This window comes from Azolla caroliniana, unplaced genomic scaffold, assembly GCF_043228905.1.
Source record: "Azolla caroliniana isolate FFs.n. ecotype wild unplaced genomic scaffold, voAzoCaro1.0.p SCAF_10, whole genome shotgun sequence".
Taxonomy (NCBI): Eukaryota; Viridiplantae; Streptophyta; class Polypodiopsida; order Salviniales; family Salviniaceae; genus Azolla; species Azolla caroliniana.
In genome coordinates, this window is record NW_028230445.1 from 7,064,282 (window position 1) to 7,083,565 (window position 19,284).

The 19,284-nt window shown below is 42.2% G+C and overlaps 1 protein-coding gene across 1 annotated transcript; it reads right to left on the reverse strand.

The window, feature by feature from the left end:
- Window positions 1–844: 844 nt before the first annotated feature.
- LOC147858897 (oxysterol-binding protein-related protein 3B-like) lies at window positions 845–7,137 on the reverse strand. Its single transcript, XM_087325603.1, has 10 exons — window positions 6,842–7,137; window positions 6,658–6,751; window positions 3,425–3,541; window positions 3,252–3,324; window positions 2,948–3,066; window positions 2,745–2,866; window positions 2,104–2,280; window positions 1,801–1,945; window positions 1,535–1,713; window positions 845–1,439 (listed from the first exon to the last, which is right to left on the reverse strand). Exons 1-10 carry the CDS (start codon window positions 6,937–6,939, stop codon window positions 1,187–1,189), a joined length of 1,377 nt encoding a protein of 458 aa, XP_087181729.1. The 5' UTR covers window positions 6,940–7,137; the 3' UTR covers window positions 845–1,186.
- Window positions 7,138–19,284: the final 12,147 nt, after the last annotated feature.

The window sequence follows — 19,284 nt, forward strand, 5'->3', positions numbered from 1 at the left end:
AAATGCAAGCCCTCCTCGATCAACCCCACAATGGGCTCTAAAGTGACATAAAGAAGCTCATGCTCAATATCATTGCACTGCCCACTTGGAGCTAAGCAATAACTCATCTATCACATATAACTTACCATAATGGTAGGCCATATTTTTACTATAGACAACCATCAAGTCCAAAACGTACTTAGTACATATGTCAGACAACATTGCTATATGCAAGTGATTTGGGTGTGAAGAAGGATTTCAGATTAACTACAATTTTTGATAACCATGCACCTATGTGCAAAGGTTAACAACTATCTTAGACTCATGGATTATACTACCTTATTTTACACATGACATTTGATTGTTCACCAACAAACAACCTCACCAATATGGCCATAGTTCTTATATAAGCCCTTTACCATCTCTACCCCAATGAGATCATGAATAGGAGGTACAAAATAGTGTCTTTGCAACCCCTCAAAAATCGCTTATATTTTCTCAAGGGTTGATACCTACCTTGCCCTTTGTGGCATTAATGCTAGTGATTTCATGATAGTGCTCAACATTATCATATTGACTAATGCAATCATAGAAAATGCTACAAACAAAATCAGAAACATGTCAATACATGTCATTCAGCCATTCACCATTGGACAATAGCACAAATTGAGGCATAATCTTACACCTTCACCATCTACCAAAGTAATATCATGATTTCTCTCAAGGTCAGGTCATGAGGTGGTACAAAATGCAACACCTATGCCACCAACCAAAAATACCTCCACGGCTTGATGGTCACCTGTCCTGTGGCATTAAATACTCCTCTAAGAAGAGGAATAAAACTAGCCAAAAACTCCAATGGAACTACTCAAAATACAATGGCATCTTATTTATTCGAGTTCTTTTAGCATCCAGTGAAAAGTTTTTGATTCTACAGTGAAGTTCATAAAATGTCAGTTGATCTACTATACAAGACTGAACTGAAGATTCCACATTCTTCACTTCATGAATATAATTCCAAATAAGGCCAGGATGCAAACAAATACCTTACATCAAAGCATTGCACAAAGATCATAGGCTCGTTTCACACTAATGCTCAACTTCAAATATTGTGCAAATAGTGTTCGCAAACTACAATGAATCTCATGAATTGTCGAACCTATAATCTTTCTTGCAATAGAAACAGGATATACACATTTCGAGGGTGTTATGATTCAGATTCTAAAACATTGTTAAACTGCCACGGATTGAACACTATGCTTTTCTGATCCAAATCATCGTTGTCTGAGCGCGATTCAACTTGTGCTCTGTGTTCAGTGTATTTCCCATTATATTCATAGATCTCCAGATCACCCCAAGGAGTAGATGCAATGTCCCCAGTCAGTCTGAACCATCTTGGGACAAATTCTTGTTTTAAAGTTTCTCTCTGTCTCTTCTCAGCACGTTGCTTTTCCTCCATCCTAATAACATCAATTCCGAAACATTGAAGAAAGGTAAGGTTGTAAGGTTTCAGAAGAACAAAAATGAGCATTTTGCAAAGCTAAGTGTCGCTCACCTTGTTTTCTCTGTTCCAGCCTTTGTTAAATCACCCATCTCCAATGCATATCGATCAGGACGAAGACGGGAGTCAGAAGCAAGCATCTTCTTTGGTGCTGTGTCAAAGCTGTTGATTTTGTGCGCAAAGTGTGTATACTGAAATTTATCATTTAATGGCACCTCTGCTGTGTTCCATATCTAAAAAATGATCGCCAAGCTTAAAGAAAGGAATGCAGAAATTAAAAACAGAGTGAATACAAAAGTTCTGCAAGACGAAGTACTTACCTGTTTCAACTCTGTGCCAGGAAGAGGTTCACCCTCCAGATCACATGGTTGATAGCTCATTGAGGTGTTCCATTTGCCAGTTATTAGAAGCTTTGGTTCCTCGTCAGTGTTGTACACATACCCATCCACTTCATATCGCCCAGCTCTATCCAACACAAAACAATGAGCATTTATCAAAACTAAGAAGTTCTTATGAGTAAGTTAGAAATTGAATTTACTATTTATAGATCAACAAACACCCATGGCAAGTCATGAACAGACTATCTTCATCTCCCATCACTAAAAGAAGGGTTTTATTCATACCCAAACCAGCCACAGGGTTGAAAATACAGCACCACTTTATCACCAGTTGTTAAGTTTGTCATGATCATTTCACCAGGTGAATCCAACCAAGTTCGACCAAAAATTAAGTTGTTAACCTTTGTAGGAGGGGGCACAAGGTCTAGAACTTCTCCTGTCCTTTTTAGTGTGACTCTAGTCCTGTATCACAGCAAACCAAATTCAACTACTCAGGTACATACTGATTTGACTTTCAGCTTACTGACTTATTAAGTCCAGACAATCGTCACGTTGCTTGTTTAAATACCAAACACAATGACTTTCAGCTTACTGACTTATTAAGTCCAGACAATACTTGTTGGTTTAAATACCAAACACAATTACTTTCAGCTTACTGACTTATTAAGTCCAGACAATACTTGTTGGTTTAAATAACAAACACAATGACTTTCAGCTTACTGACTTATTAAGTCCAGACAATAGTCACGTTTGCTGGTTTAAAAACCAAACACAATGACTTTCAGCTTACTGACTTATTAAGTCCAGGCAATAGTCACGTTTGTTGGTTTAAATACCAAAAATAATACTTACATATGCATGCTCAGATGTAATACATTCCCATTAAAGGAAGCACATAATAAGAAATGTAGGTTGTATCTCTATACCTTCCAACTGGATAAACATCCACAGAATTACCAAGAAACTTGGTTCTCAGCTTTGATGTCACATCATAGATAAAATGGTCATTCTCCGCATGCCCACAGCTCATCGGAGGATGATGGCTAACCTGTTAAACAAAGGTAATAGCAGATGTCATATAATAGATGTTTCCAATGATCTCTTCACTAGTATTCGGGAGGGTAACTACCTGTTCAGAAATAAAAGTAATACCCTGATGATTCGCCATCTCATAAGTCTCTCCCAAAATGGGATTGAAAGGTTTCCATGTTCTTTGATATGCAACGTAAACAGAAATTGCCCAGCTAGCTACATATATAATATTCATAACATTCTGTTAGTCTTGTCTGAGCTTTTAAGTTTTCCGAATCCAGAAACTAATGGATGGATTTAAGTAAGTATTGATAATCATCTAAGGGAATACATTACGTCACAAATATTCAAAGAATTAACATGCATAAAAAGGCCTTAAGAATGGACTGCATTCAACTTACATGCATAAGCCAACTTTAAATAAGGATCCTCGCATTCATCTGCCAGGTCAAGAAGATGTGCGTACTCCATCAACTGCCATTTTACACCATAAAGCATGTTTTTAATCATATTTGAAACTGTATGGCTAACATAGGAAAACAGAAACATGTCCTAGCTATCCATAAGCCAATACCTCAGCCATTTTTTGGAGCATTGTCATTGGCTCAAATATGATAACAGGAAGAGTAACCATGGAAGTCACGTCAGACCCAATGTACTTATGCATCATTTTCCAATATCCTTCTCGGTCCTGCATAGCATAATATCAACATAACAAAGGTAACAACATTATATCTTGTAATGCAAATACATGATTGAACGGAAGGCACAATAAGTCCTAACAAAAATAAAATCACACCACAGGAAGACACTATATGTCATAAACCAAAATAGCTCACTTTCCCCTTATTTTTCATCAATTTTTTAAGTAGAAGGATAGAAGGAAGTCAAATCTACGAAAACGCACCAGAACTATATGCCAACAGAAACGTTATCTATGATTTGGAAAGTTATCAGCCATTTTCATCATCATTACCCCATATTACTAATATTCAAAAGGCTATGTAAAAAGATCCTACGTGCAAGCTTCTGAAATCCTGGCAATACGAGGGCCAAGTTTGTAGATTATCATAAATAAGCTTCCAGATTGCCTCTTGTTCCCCTAGCCCTGGTTTCCATTCTAGTTTTAGGTTTTGCAGTTATTCAGCCACATTTTCTCCTTTCTGGATGTGTGCTACCAATGTGAATTTGGATGTTTTCAGTTTCAACAACAACCCTAGGGCCCTACACAATCTACTAACTTTGAGAAGACGAGGTGGAAGTTGAACCCAGCTCTCTCATAAATACAGCTAGCATTTGTGTTCTTGAAGCTTTAGGAATTGCAATTATGGCAAAACCTTTGGTTGAGAATGCTCAGACACATACCTCATTTGCAAGAATTATTTGTAGTGTGGATAAGATTGAGCAGATTAACAGCACAATGATTTCCATGGTACCACAGCCTTCTTTCAGATTCTAAGTATACCTAACTTGCTATAAATTTCCTTAAAAAAATTTCTCATGTATCAAAGCCAGGGGTTTAACATACGAGGTTGTAGTTTCTCAATTCTAGATTTTCGATTCTAGCTTTAGGTAATGCAAGTATATAGAAAACCTCTCTAGACTCTCCTATCATTATGTACATAATTGTTTTAAGCTTCCGCCCACTCAATGACAAGCATCAAAGTTATGCAAAACCTTGAAATGGCCTATTCCTGAAAAACATAAAAGTTCCTAAAATCAAGGGTATCAGTGAATCTACACTCTGCATGCAGCTTAACTAAGCGTTATTTCTTATTCAAACTTTGATGCTCGCAGTTTCCATGCCTAGACAACCCCCCACATAGGTTAGGCATTAAAATTGCATTGAGATATCTTTAAGAAGCTCTGGTACAGAGATCAATCCCCTAAAAGCATGACAGAAAGCTATCCTAATAAAACAAACCTTTGAGGCACCATGAAAGATGTGATTTGATAGGTAAACTTTAACAGGTCGCCTTATGAGTTAGCGAATATGTTAGTGCTCATAGACTAGAAAAAACACATGACCATAGGTAAAAACTCGCCATATAGCCTTCAGAGTAAGATGAAAGTGCAAAAATAAATGCAAGCTAAAAAATCATAAACAAACTTTGAGAGTTAGCAGAGAATATTTAATAATTCACAAAAGTGGAATGATGTCTCATATAAATAGCAACATAGATTTTAAGACCTTCACATAATGATGACAGATAGCAGATGTATACACATTACATGGGTTTTGAAACTTTCATGTAATGTTGATATATGACAGATATCTCTATTATAGCAAATACAAGCAAGACAAGGCTGAAGGCACCGTGGTTGCTGGCTAGAGAAATGTGGATGCAAACTCTACAAAAGATAGAGAATGTGCATCAAATTGGATATGATTTCAACGATCAGTTTGCAAGTCTAAAACATTCATTGACAAGTAAACTTGAGTTAATGTCAGACTTTGCTGGCATTTCCAAGGATACTATAGCTATAATTTGTGTTTTATTGCTTTGGATATCATAACTATGCTTTAGATTATAACCATCAATGCCATAAACAATATCTGGAGATAAAAATCCATCGCAATGGCCTTGTTTTTAGAAATAAAAAAAATGGGATAGAAAGAGAGGGAGGAAGAAAGAGAATAAAGCATGGACAAGAATACTGTATTGCAAAAAGTAATATGTTTAATTATCAACTTCCTACAAATCGAGATAGAATTTATAATGCAGAATTAGTACCGATAGGATTGCCACTGGACATCTGATGTCCCAAACAAAGACTTGTCTATAGCAATAGAAAAGGTTATCTTAGAGATCACCTAAACAAGAAGCAATAGCCTTCTTATTAATAGTCTTAGTATGCCTGGTCCTTTCTCCTATGTAAATCCTGATTTTGACTTCAGCGAAATCCTATAAGCTTCTTTGAAGGTACATGTTAAAAAATATATATTTTATAGGAAAAGACTTCAAATGAAAGAAATCTAATCCTAGATCTCAAAATCCTTAATGTTTAAACTGTATGGAAGGGTAATAAGGTCAAATATTTGAAGACATTAAGGATTAGACAACAAACGAGGTAGATATGCACCGTAAATACTTCTATAGCAGATAATATCAGAAAAATTAATGCATAGAATAACAAACAAACGCCATGACGACCATGTCCAAGTGTATTTCGTATGTATGTGCAGACAGACATGTGTGCGGGTGTGCTCTCTTGTAATCCCGTGATTGAGAGCAGATGCACACAATAACAAATAACTCATACAAGTCTTGTGTTGCAGAGAAATAGTTCGCCTCAAGTCACGTCCTTTCCTCTCAATTATATCCAAATCCGAAAACTCAATCGCACATACATTGTGCATCACATCAGGAAGTAGTGAACTTAGAATTGCCATGCACTATACAGAGAAACGCAACAGTGATCAATATATGCAATGCAACATTCAGAGAGAGAAATATGTATTTGTGGTAGGACAGACAAGCGTAAGAATAATCATTGGGACGAGATCTGTTCGAAAGTTCAATGCCTGTACATAGGCTGACATTGATGAATCTAAAGGATGGATACGCTCAGAAATATTAGAACTAACCTCAACGGCAGAGACTGAACTGTGAATGAATAAAAAGGATCATTATTCAGAGACACAGAAACATGACCTGAAAGATGCGGAGAGACTAGACGTGATTGAAACAAATGGAAGATGCAATTGTGATGAATCAAAGAGAATGATCGATGATGTTGCAACATCGTCAGAGAAAATAAAAATAGAACGTATTGGGAACATGGATACAAGACAACGATGAATACCTCTTGCTTCCATCGGCCTCGTCTGGCTTCTTCTTCTGCATCTTCCTGTCCTCCTTCTGGATTGATCACCTCCAAACCTTCATATCCAAGCAAGCTATATACATATATAGAATTAGCGAGAGAAGGAAAGATAGAATTCACATTAGCATATAAAACAAATCCAAGGGGAAAAAAGAAAACAAACCTATTGACAGACTTATGCATGGCATTTCCGAGGCTGGAGAAACTTGAAGTGATCGCGGCAAAGAATCCACTTCCACCGCCATTGCTACGACTACTCATAACTGGAGTCTGAGAATATAGAATTGCAGGGGATCAGAAAAGGATGAAGTGGTGATGATTGATGCAGATTATGATGAAGATGGAGAAGACGATGAGGATGAGCAAGAGGGAAAAGAAGAAGAAGGAGGAGGAGGCAAAGAAAACAGAAAGTAAGGAAGGAACTGATGGAAACCCTAAAAATCGAGAGGACAGAGACAAGTGGGGGAGAGAGAGCTATGGCGACACTGGCAGATCTGAGAGAGACACAAAAACACACGGGGAAAAAGAAGAAGAAGGAAATTTAGAAAATTAATAAAAGGAAATAAATAAATAGATAAATAAAGGCGAAATTAAATGATATGCGCGTAGAAAACGGCTTTGCCCATCTAAATAATTCTATTAATTAATTAATTATTAATTTATCGTGTGTCTTGTGTGGATAGAGAGAGAGAGAGTTTCTTCTTCTTCTTCTTTCCGACGATGATGATCCGGCGTGGCACCGGCTACCGGAAACCGGAAACCGGCCACCGGCCACCGGCCAATAACCACGTGTTATCATAGCCATAGGCAGTCACTAGCCATTACTACTCGTGTCACGATCACACTTGCGCCTCTCTCGGCGCACAATCACAAATCATTATACATATTATTAGTCGCAATCTCCCGTATCACATCCGTAACATAATGTGATGCCAGGCATTCGAGTTAATTAGGAACCAATGGAAAGAAATTAACGTGATAGCCGATCACGATCCAATCCATTGTCATGTTAATCACGACAAGTCTTTAGGAGATTTTGGAACCTAACTTCTATTACAAGCTAATCGTTGTTGAATTCACGTTACGTTTGGGCAAAACTCGATAATTAATTGAATCTACCTTACTCAAACGCAATGTCTCGATGCACCCCTATGCCTACATTCCCCGTGCTTGAAGATAAGACTAAAAAGGAAAGCTAAAAACTTCGTGTGATTGATAGTTTGAAATTTGCTTGCAGAGCAAGTAACAAGTCTTTCTTCTAGGTATTTCACACATATTGGAGAGTTTTCTATACATAAAAAAGGTGAAATTTCAAAAGTGTTTTGCCATGAACTACACCGAAAGTGGGGAGTTTTTTAAACATTGTTTTGATCCTACGAGGTCCCACTTTGTTTGCTCAAACTCTGCCTTTTATTCGTATTCTCAATGGTTGTGATGCAATACCATGTGAGTTGCCAATTAGGTGGGTGTGTGTGGAGTGGAAGTACAATGGGAACGACATGGGATGATCGTACAAAAATATTTGTTTGCATAATGCCATTGTCTCGAAATGAAAACCACAAGCACCATACATGATCAATATTCTTCTAAGACCCTTGACACTAAGACTAGAAACTATTTTAGTATATGTTGTATTAAAGTAAAACAGTCGACACATCACCCTATGTCATTTAAACATGGCAATCAGGCTCTAAGTCTTAAATATTGATTATAAGAGTAATCAATGGCTAGTATCATGTCAATAACTCTTGGATCTCGATTCGGCAAGATTTGCAAATGCTTAACTTGGTTCTAGATTTAACTGGCATTGACAACATTGCGCATTAATTGGACAACTTTAGAGAAACAACTCAACGTGAGTACTATTATCCATACATAATGCACCTATGGCATATGAAGATAAATTGTTTATCAAACCAGCTTACACATGATACATATAAAGGCATGAAGATTGACATATTTGGATTAAAAAAAATCATTATGAAATATTGGAGGGATAACCCATATAAGGGGTCATCATTCTTGTTGATTGTAAATGTATGAATCTCCCATACATTTTGATTGTTAACCTAGGGGTTGTTAGGAAAGCCTTTGTTAGTGAAAAATACCTTTGATTAGCAAACAAAGGGATATATGTTGTGGAAGCTACTTCGATTACCTTTGATGGCATGAGACTCCAATGATATTGTGACTAGAACACAACTCAACACAAGGTTACTTTTTACTCAAGTATATATATGAATAATTAAGATTTAATCGTTGATTAATACAAATGGATAAACAATTGCATACTATGCAATAGGGTAATGATGTACCCAATAATATATCAACTCTTTAGGCTTAATATACATATTATTTAGATAAAGGCTCTCACCGCCTAAGGCAACATGCAATCATTACTTGCCCTTCAAAAAATAAATTGTTGTCCTCAAGTGATTCACACACAAACCATCGTCAATTGTAGGCCATTGATTAATGATCCCAAAATTCATATGTTGTGATTTACTACAAGGGCTTGGATGCACTCTATCTTCGTTACTAACTCCACCTCTAGTTGATAGGCAACCATATCAATTGCATTGGCTCTATCTTCAATGGTAGTGGCTATGGCATCAAGATTTTAGTATGTAGCCATGATTTAGGCTTGCTAGTCATGACCATTCTCTACAGATATTTCTCCATGATCTTGAGATGGTTGTCGTGCATTCTTCAACTAGTAACATGTGCTCCTCTACTTCTTGTTCCCATAAAAATGTGGGGCTTCTTTTCTACAATGCTCAGGCAATCAAGATGTGCATTAAGCCTTGATTAAGTGGCTCGTGCATGTACATGATATATCCCTTGGCCACTTTTTTTTTCTGAATGTGGCAATGTACAAAGATGATTATTTCTTAAATTTTGTAGAGCATTTGAGAGTTACCTCTCCAACAATGAGTTGAATTCTTGAGGTTTTAATTTGCATGATGGTAGCTTAACTTGGTCCATCAAGTCCACAGGTCCTAGGGCCATGTTAGGGTATAGAGTGTTGCCATTGATGGTAGTGATTTGGTCGACTATTGTATGAGGTTGGTCGACTTATGTAGAATATGTATAAGGATTTTGTTAGTAGGAACAAGCAAACATTAAACAAGTAAGAGAGAAAGTGTACTATTTAATCACAAGATGAAGATAGAGTGGGAGAAACAGATAGTTACACAGGAGACAAAGAGAGAAATACAATTTCATTCAAATCTTGCTTAACAATGTTACAAGGCTTAGTTCCTCTTATTTATACATAAGGTAACTAAGCCCTAACTCCAAGGGGAGTGTTTAGCTGCATATTCTGGGTACCAAATGTCAGTTGCATATTCTTGGTTCCTCGAAGGTATCAAAATGTTGAGAATCAAACTCAACTTCCCTAGTGTGGGAACACACATTAGTATACTCAAGTGTGTGAACACCACACTTCCTAGTATAGTAACTAGTGTGTCATAGAACATTAACTTCTATTACACATATTTAGTAGGTACTTGAGTCTCCACCTCCTCTTCAAGTGGTGGTTGTAGTGAGGGAACATAGAGAGAGGGTGACCACATAAGCACCCTCTCCTCCTCTTTGTAATAGTTGGTTCACTCTTGATCCTTGTTAATACAGTTTTCTTGTTTTCTGTATACATCATGTTCTCTCTCTCACACACACACACACACACACACACACACACACACACACACACACACACACACACACACACACACACACACACACACACACCTCTTCTATTGCACAGAATCACTCCCAATTCTTTACATGGTATTAGAGAGATTGGTAGTTTGATCCAAGTCCATCTACGTGTGTTGTGCCAAAGTCCACGTTCACGAAGAACCGGCATATCACTGTAGCAGCAACATGCACAATTCGCATCACAGAGAAGAAGAAGTTCAACATGAATACTCAGATGGGAAGCGCTCTTCCTATCGAGAAACTCGACAAAAACAACTTCGCATCTTGGGAGTACAAGATGCACCCACACCTTGTTGGTCAAGGCTATTGGAGCTATGTTGATGGAGCTCAAGAAAATCAACCCAGCCCAACACATGCCAATTGCCCAGCTTGGGAGCAAGTGGCGAGTCGTGTGATGTATTGTCTTGCATCACGCGTTCATGATCACATGCTCGACTACATTAGAGAGGCCAGAATGCCAAAGGAGGCATGGGGGAACCTCAAAAAGATATTTGCAGCCAACATAACCACACCAAAACTTCAACTTCGCCAAGAGTTGAACAATATACAACAGAGGGATAGGTCGATTAACATCTACACCTTGAAGATCAAGGAGCTATGCGACTCCCTTGAGTCGATCAATGTCAACATTGAAGACGATGAAATGGTGCAGATATGCCTCGGAGGCCTAGCACCTCGGTTTGATGCCATATGGTCGGCAGTCCTTGCGAGGGAGAATCCTCCCTCCTTCTTTGACCTCTAGTCAATGCTACTGGTCAAAGAAAATCACGTCCAAACAAGAAGCAAAAAATCATATGGACAAATGCTCTACACAAATTCGGATGGAGGGAGAGGGCAAGGTCGTGGAAGAAGAGGCCGATTCGGCCAAGGCTATCACAACCAAGAACAACCCTGCGGACAAAACTTCTACTACCTGCTAGACGTTGCAAACACGTGAGGTGGAACGTCTGGAAGAAGGGGGAGCAATAATGCTGGACCTAGTTGTAAAAAAAACTCCACCTAGTGCAGATATTGTGGCAAATTTGGTCACTACGAGGCAAAGTGTCGAAGGAAGAAGAGTGAGTCGGCCTCCACAAGCTGACAACTCACCAACTACGCTTCAAACTTTGACTACGATGAGTGTGGCATAATGTTTGTAATGAGGCATAGAGCGAACTCAATGATGGCCTCAAACCTGACCAACACCTCCAATTCAGAAGATGGATGCTTTGTCGACTCGGGTGCATCCAATCACATGACGTCTCACAAAGATTGGTTTCGAGAGCTATGAAAGCCCGAATGACCCAACTATGTGGAAACTAGGGATGACACAATTCACCCCATTCAGCATGTGGGTAATTCCCATTTGGCGAAGAGGGCAACCAAACCTACATCAAGAATGTCTTGCATGTTCTGACAATAATGAAGAATCTGGTCTCTATCGACTAGATGGTGGAACAGGGCATGCAAGTTCAATTCAACGATGGAGGATGCTTCGTAGAAAAGGAAGGCCGATTTATTGTTCGTGGTCAAAGAGAAGGTCAGATGTTCATCCTCGATTCTCATGAGATGAAATCGACAATGTTTTCCAAGCGTCATAGAGCTGTGGCACAAAAGGATCGACTACATCAATCTCTAGAAGCTCAAAGGAATGTGGTCGAAAAGAGTCGTCATTAGATTCCCGACCTTTACCAAGAAGGAGATTGTAGGCGTGTGCGAAGCCTATCAATTCGGGAAACAACACCGACAACCATTCCCAAAGGAGAGGAATGTGAGTAAAGGAAACTTAGATGTGATACATTCAGATGTGTGGGGACCAGCCTAGACGACAACATTCGGTGGTTGCTGGTATTATGTGATGTTCGTCGACTACTTCTCCAAGTGCACCTGGATATTCCCTATGCGACAGAAGAGTGAAGTGTTTTCACACTTCCAGAAATTCAAAAACGAAGTTGAAAAGGCAACCGGTCAGCACGTCTGATGCCTTCAATCGGACGACAACAAAGAGTACTTGTTCGATGCCTTCACAACATACCTTTAATAAGAAGGAATCCAATGGGAGTTTACTGTGAGGAATCGCACTCGGCCACAACCGAGATCCAGACTCAAATAGGAAGAAACAGAACAAAAAGTAGAGATTGATACACTTACATAGGAATGAGACGACACAATATGTTAACATGGAAAACCTCGAGAGGCAAAACCACGAAAGTGTTGGGAAATCGGTCTCTCCGGATGGGATCCGGTGATGAATAAAGAGGACTCGGTAAGAACCGGAAGAGAAGACAGATTTGTAAATATGTCTTGAATAAACCATTGAGGCTATATTTGTAAATAGCCCTAAGTTCATATAACTATAAATATGACTTAGGGCAATTATTTTAGTGTGAGCGATTGTGAGTGTGTTGTCATATTGCTGCAACTGTTGTACAGAGAAATATAGAGAGTGAGAGAGAGCGTGAGAGTAACTACGAGCACTCTTTGTTGTAACTGCCGCCTAGCGAAGATAGTGAGCACGAGGTCGTTGCCTCTGTGTCTCCACTTGTGTATTTCCTCTCTTCATAGTGATAGTTCGGAGTCTGTGGACTCCCGTGGTTTTTCCCTATTAGGGTTTTCCACGTAAACATCCTGTGTCATTTTTCTTGTGTACTCTCCACTTCCCATATCTGTGTTTGATTTCCTTTGAGAAGTGATTTACTACTCGGTTTTGGGTGAGCGATATTCCGCGCATTTCTCGACAAACTCGTATTAGAGCAAACAACACAGGAAATGGAAGAATTGTTCGACGGCATCTTCAAGCTCACTGGCTCCAACTGCTCAGTGTGGAAGTCGAAGATGAGGGATATGCTAGTGGTCAAAGATCTTTGGTTGCCGGTTCAGTTCGGGGACAAGAGACCGGACAAGATTGATGCCATAGTGTGGGAGGTGATGCACATGAAGACGAGGACATACATCCGGTGCCTCATCGACACGAGCCTGTACAACAACTTCAACGAAGAGATCAAGGGTCATGAACTCTAGGAGAAGATCGACATTATGTTCCAAAACAAAAATGTTGTTAATCGGGTTTTCGGAACCTAGTGAGGCTCCGGTACCAAGATGGCTCCAGTATGGCGGAGCACATGAATGCTTTCCAGGGACTGATCCACCAGGAAACTGTTGGGAACAAGGCCGTGTCGATGTGTAGGATCAAACACCATTCGATTAGGGTTGAATACCTGCGTATGACAGTTTCTGAGGTCGTGCACAGAGATGGAGAGAAAGAGAGAGAGAGAGAGACACAGAGGCACAAAAGACTCTTTATTCATAAGAAAATAATACAACACCCAACCTTACAAAGAGGTTACTAGGTCACTTTATATAGTGACCGACTTAGGGCAACTACCCTTTACGCTAATTACACAAATGGCCCAAACTAGAGCTATACAAGGGATAGTGTGAATACGTCCATTATACACTTGTATTCGACACTCCCCCGTAATGGGCGTATACATGGGTTATCTAAGATTACAGGTATGAACCTAGGTTCTCGGACATATCAGTTTTGTTCGAGTCGGCAGGGTCCGAAGGCAGAAGACCGGACTGGTCGGGTCGGAAGAGTTGAAGCCGATCATTAAGGAACTGATGTCGGTTGTCGGAAACCATCCTGCGCTGTGTCCGGCTCTAACCGGACTGGTTTGTCGTTACGCCCATCTGATGCCGAAGGGACCGAAAGCGGTATGCCGAAAGACACTTGGTCATTCCATCTGCGACATTGTCGGTTGTGGATATTTTCTCTAGACCGATTTTCCCTGAAATGACGCAGTCCCGAACGAAGTGATATCGAACGTCGATATGTTTGGAGGCGTTGTGGTGAACCGGATTTCTCGACAAGGCAACAACACCTTGACTGTCGCTGTAGACAACTGGAGCCGAGTCATGGTCGACTTGCCGAAACATGTGCGCCAGCCGGCCGAGCCACAAAGCTTCTTTTGCAGCGTCGGACGCAGCTACATATTCTGCTTCAGTCGTTGAGGTCGCTGTGCACTCCTGAAGTTTCGACTTCCACGAAATTGCTCCATTGCCGAATTTGAAGCAGTATCCAGTTGTTGATTTCCGACTGTCTATATAGCCGGCGAAGTCCGAGTCGGTGTAACCGACTACGCCTGAGGTTGAGTTCGGACCGAAAAGAATGCCGTGATCTTTTGTGCCAGCCAGATATTTGAACACATGCTTGACTGCGTTCCAATGCGATTGGCCAGGATTGTGCATAAATCTGCTAACGACTCCTACGGCATGAGAAATATCAGGCCGTGTCGCGACCATCAGGTACATAAGGGAGCCGACTGCCGGTGCATACGGTACCGACTTCATATCTTCCCCCTCCGGACCGGATGTCGGGCAGTCTCGCTGAGAGAGCCGAAGATTCATGGGGAGCGGGGTTGAAGCAGATTTGGCTGATTTCATGTTGAAGCGTTCCAAGACACGTCCGATATAGTCGGTTTGAGACAAAAAAAGATGTCGTTTATCGCGATGCCGACTAATCTTCATGCCAAGTATGTGTCGTGCCGGACCGAGGTCCTGTCGAATACAAGTGTATAATGGACGTATTCACACTATCCCTTTGGGCCATTTGTGTAATTAGCATAAATGGTAGTTGCCCTAAGTCGGTCACTATATATAGTGACCTTGTAACCCTTTTGTAAGGTTGGATGTTGTATTATTGTTTCTATTGAATAGAAAGTCGTTTTGTGCCTCTCTCTCTCTCTCTCTCTGTGCACTATCTCAGAAACTGTCATACGCAGGTATTCAACCCTAATCGAATGCTTCTTGATCTTCCGCATCGACACGGCCTTGTCCCCAACATCTGGTATCAGAGCTTGCACAGTATTCGGTTCCTCAACCTGCTGTCGGCCGTCGTCTCAGCCTGCACAGCATTCGGTTTCCTGCGTCATTCGAAGAAGAGAGAAGAAGAAAAACGAGGCTCGCATCTCATCGCGTTAGATCATCTTCGCTTGGAGTAAACCAGCAGGTTGTACTCTGTTCCTTGTGATCGTAACCGCTCGAGGTGAAATCCCCTTGTGCAACATTGACACGATCGTGCTCCACTCGGTTAAACGGCATCCGAAGAGGTCATCAAACGCCGCTCGTTGTAACCACTCGGTGCAGATCGGTCTCAAGACAACAACCCAAATTCGTGCTTCATCTGGCTGATCGACATTTGGGAGGATCAGTTGGATCCGTCTCTCTCGTTGCTGCAGTCAACCGAAGCAGAATCGGTCCAGATAATCGGTTTCAATAATCGGTATTCGGCATATATATCCGAAGCGAACCGGGCTCACTCCGACTCGGCAACATTCGGGAAGACCAGTCGGTTCTGTCCCTCAAGTTACCGGAGTCAATTCGAGCAAGTTCAACAATACATATATTCGAAGCCGAACCGACTCGGGTTCAAATCCGACTAGAACGATATCGGGTGAGCCAACCGGCTGCACTCCAACAAGGTTCGTAGTCAACTCCGAACCGAGCTTCGTCAACCGAAACCAAATTTGATGGCATCAACATCCGGCTCGTCAGAAATGAGTCTACGAAAGTTCGATGGATCGAACTTCAACTTCTGGAAGGAACAAATGCAGGACTATCTCATAGTCAAGGGGCAAATCGATCCCATCGAAAATGAAGAACCTCCAGAAGGATACAAACCAATTGAGTGGCAGAAGCTGGACAGAATTGTCCGCGCCACGATTCGGATGCACCTATCGGAATCGGTATACTTTACGGTGCAATCGTGTACGACAACATTCGAACTGTGGAAAACACTGTCGGACACTTACGAAAAGAAGGTCGCCGCAACGAAGATGTTTCTGATCCGGCGCCTCTACAACTTGCGGATGAAAGAATCCGATTCGGTTCAAGCACACCTCAATGAGTACGAAAGCATAAGCTCCCAAATCTCGTCACAGGGGACGGCAATCGAGGATGAACTTAGAGCAATGATACTCATGAGCAGCCTTCCCTCATCATGGGAAACTTTCGTCACAACTGTGTGCAACGCGTCAACCACGGCTGTTAAATACTCCGAAGTCACGAGCGCAATCCTGACCGAAGCAGCTCGGAGAAAGTCTTTCGCCAAAGACTCAACAGACGACGCTTACGTAGTACAAGGTTCGACAGACCGATCGAACATACGAGGAAGAGATTCCTCACGGCCGCCGAACAATCAGCGAAGACGGAGCCAGTCACGGGATAACCGAATCTGCAACTATTGCAAGAAACCCGGACACATCAAAGCCGACTGCCGCGCACTCAAGAACAAGAACAACAAGAAGAGTGGCCGGCATGAGGAGATCAATTACGTCAGCTTCTCAGCTGATGTACTACCGGACGACCCGAATATACTATCAATCGAAAATCCAGTCGGATCAGAAGTTCTACTCACGACTGAAGAATCGAGCACATGGCTCTTAGATTCGGGCGTGTCATTTCACGTGACTCCTCATCGATCCCAATTTCGGCAATATACGATCCGTCACTCCGACTCAGTTCGAGTCGGCAACTCACAACACTGTGACATCATCGGAATCGGCACAGTAGAGCTCAACCTTGCAGGTGGCTCTACACTTGTACTCCACAATGTCCGACACGTACCCGAGCTCTCAAGGCCATTGATCTCAGTCTGACAACTAGATGAAGACGGCATTCGTGCCGGCTTTTCTTCGGGAGGGTGGACACTCCACAGGGGGAACCTCCTGCTTGCTAGAGGACCCAAGATACACTCACTGTATCCGCTACATGTTACGCTCAGAGAGGGTAACCTGTTTTTGGTGGATATTCCTGTGTCATCACTATGGCACAGAAGATTAGGACACCTCAGCAAGGCCGGCATTACGCATCTATCTAGAGCCGGATACATCCCTAAACTCTCCTTCTCCGACCATCAATTCTGCGAGCATTGCCAGTATGGCAAACAAGCAGCCGCATCACACCCGACATTAGCACCAAGAGAAACGAGACCTCTCGATTTGGTCCACTCGGACGTCTGTGGCCCAATGCCGCATCAGTCTCTCGGCGGTGCCTCTTACTTCGTCACTTTTATTGACGATTCGACTCGAAAGGTGTGGGCTGATCCGATTCGCACCAAAGATCGGGTCTTCTCGATCTTCTCAGATTGGCTCGCTATGGTAGAAAATCAAACCGACCGAAAGCTGAAATGCTTTCGGACCGACAATGGGGGAGAATTCAAATCCGAAGAATTCGTCAAATTCTGCCGACAATGCGGCATCCGACGTGAATTTACGGCACCACACAGTCCGGAGCAAAACGGGATTGCCGAACGCATGAATCGGACAATCCAAGAACGGATAGTTTCCATGCTCCAACACTCCGGACTGTCGGATGGCTTCTGGGCAGAGGCTCTACTCACGGCAGTACACATAATCAATATGTCGCCAAGTAGACCTCTAGGACTTCAAATTCCTCAGGAACTATGGATCGGCAGTAAGCCGAATTACGACAAGCTGAGGATCTTCGGATGCGAGGCGTACGCCCTTATTCCGAAAGATGATCGCCGAAAACTTGCACCTCGGTCCAGGAAATGCATTTTCCTTGGATATGGATCCGACGGCGAAATGGGATACCGACTCTGGGACCCCGAACGCAGACAAATCGTTCGAAGTTCTGACGTTGTGTTCAACGAGTCGGCTATGAATCCATCAGTCGAAAAACCGATCGAAGTCCGAAGGGTAACATTTTCCGATGTGCCGACCCTTCAAGAAGGCCCCGCTCTCAACACACGGTTAGCTTCACGGGTAGCTGAACCTTACACTACCGACTCGGCACAGCAGAACAATCCGCTTTCGGACCATCCGACCACGATACCCGATGCGACCAGTCCAATCATACCTCGACGATCCGAGAGACTGTCGCAACCTCCGGAGAGGTATTCTCCTGGAATTTTCTTCACCGACGCCGGCGAACCGACGTCTTACGAAGAAGCATCGACATCTGTCGATTCAGCCACCTGGCATCTGGCGATGGAGTCGGAAATGCACTCCATTCGGGCAAACAAGACTTGGGATCTGGTTGAATTACCTAGGAACCGACGTGCTCTTCCTTGCAAGTGGGTTTATCGACTAAAAGAGACGTCTGATTCGACCACCCCAAAGTACAAGGCCAGATTAGTTGCGAAGGGCTTCCGACAAGAATATGGCGTCGACTTCGACGAGATTTTTTCACCAGTGGTGAAAATGACAACCCTTCGTTTTCTACTCGGCGTAGTGGCAGCCGACAACTTGGAGCTGATTCAGCTAGATGTCAAAACAGCCTTCCTCCATGGTGATCTCGAGGAGGAAATCTATATGGAGCAGCCAAAAGGCTTCGTGGCAACTGGCCAAGAACATCTAGTCTGCCGACTCAGGAAGAGTCTATACGGCCTCAAACAGGCACCACGACAATGGTACAAGAAGTTCGACGACTTCATCCAATCGATCGGCTTCTCCAAAAGCGATGAGGACCATTGTCTCTTCACCAACACAGCTCAAGATGGATCACCCATCTTCCTCATCATTTACGTGGACGACATGCTAATTTCTGGACGCCACGCGGGCGAACTTGCCGATCTCATTCGGCAACTGCGGTTGAAGTTTGCCATGAAGGACCTCGGTCCGGCACACCACAGACTCGGCATGAAGATTAGTCGGCATCGCAATAAACGACATCTTTTTTTGTCTCAGACCGACTATATCCGACGTGTCTTGGAACGCTTCAACATGCAATCAGCCAAATCTGCTTCAACCCCGCTCCCAATGAATCTTCGGCTCTCTCAGCGAGACTGCCCGACATCCGGTCCGGAGGGGGAAGATATGAAGTCGGTACCGTATGCACCGGCAGTCGGCTCCCTTATGTACCTGATGGTCGCGACACGGCCTA

What these genes read in the sequence shown, in the direction of transcription:
- LOC147858897 (XM_087325603.1), bottom strand. Translation starts at nt 6,939, where the DNA reads ATGAGTAGTCGTAGCAATGGCGGTGGAAGTGGATTCTTTGCCGCGATC. An exon ending in TTACTTTTATTTCTGAACAG is followed by an intron (nt 2,867 to 2,947) that starts GTAGTTACCCTC and finishes TTTGTTTAACAG; the next exon opens with GTTAGCCATCATCCTCCGAT. An exon ending in CAACCCTGTGGCTGGTTTGG is followed by an intron (nt 1,946 to 2,103) that starts GTATGAATAAAA and finishes TGTGTTGGATAG; the next exon opens with AGCTGGGCGATATGAAGTGG.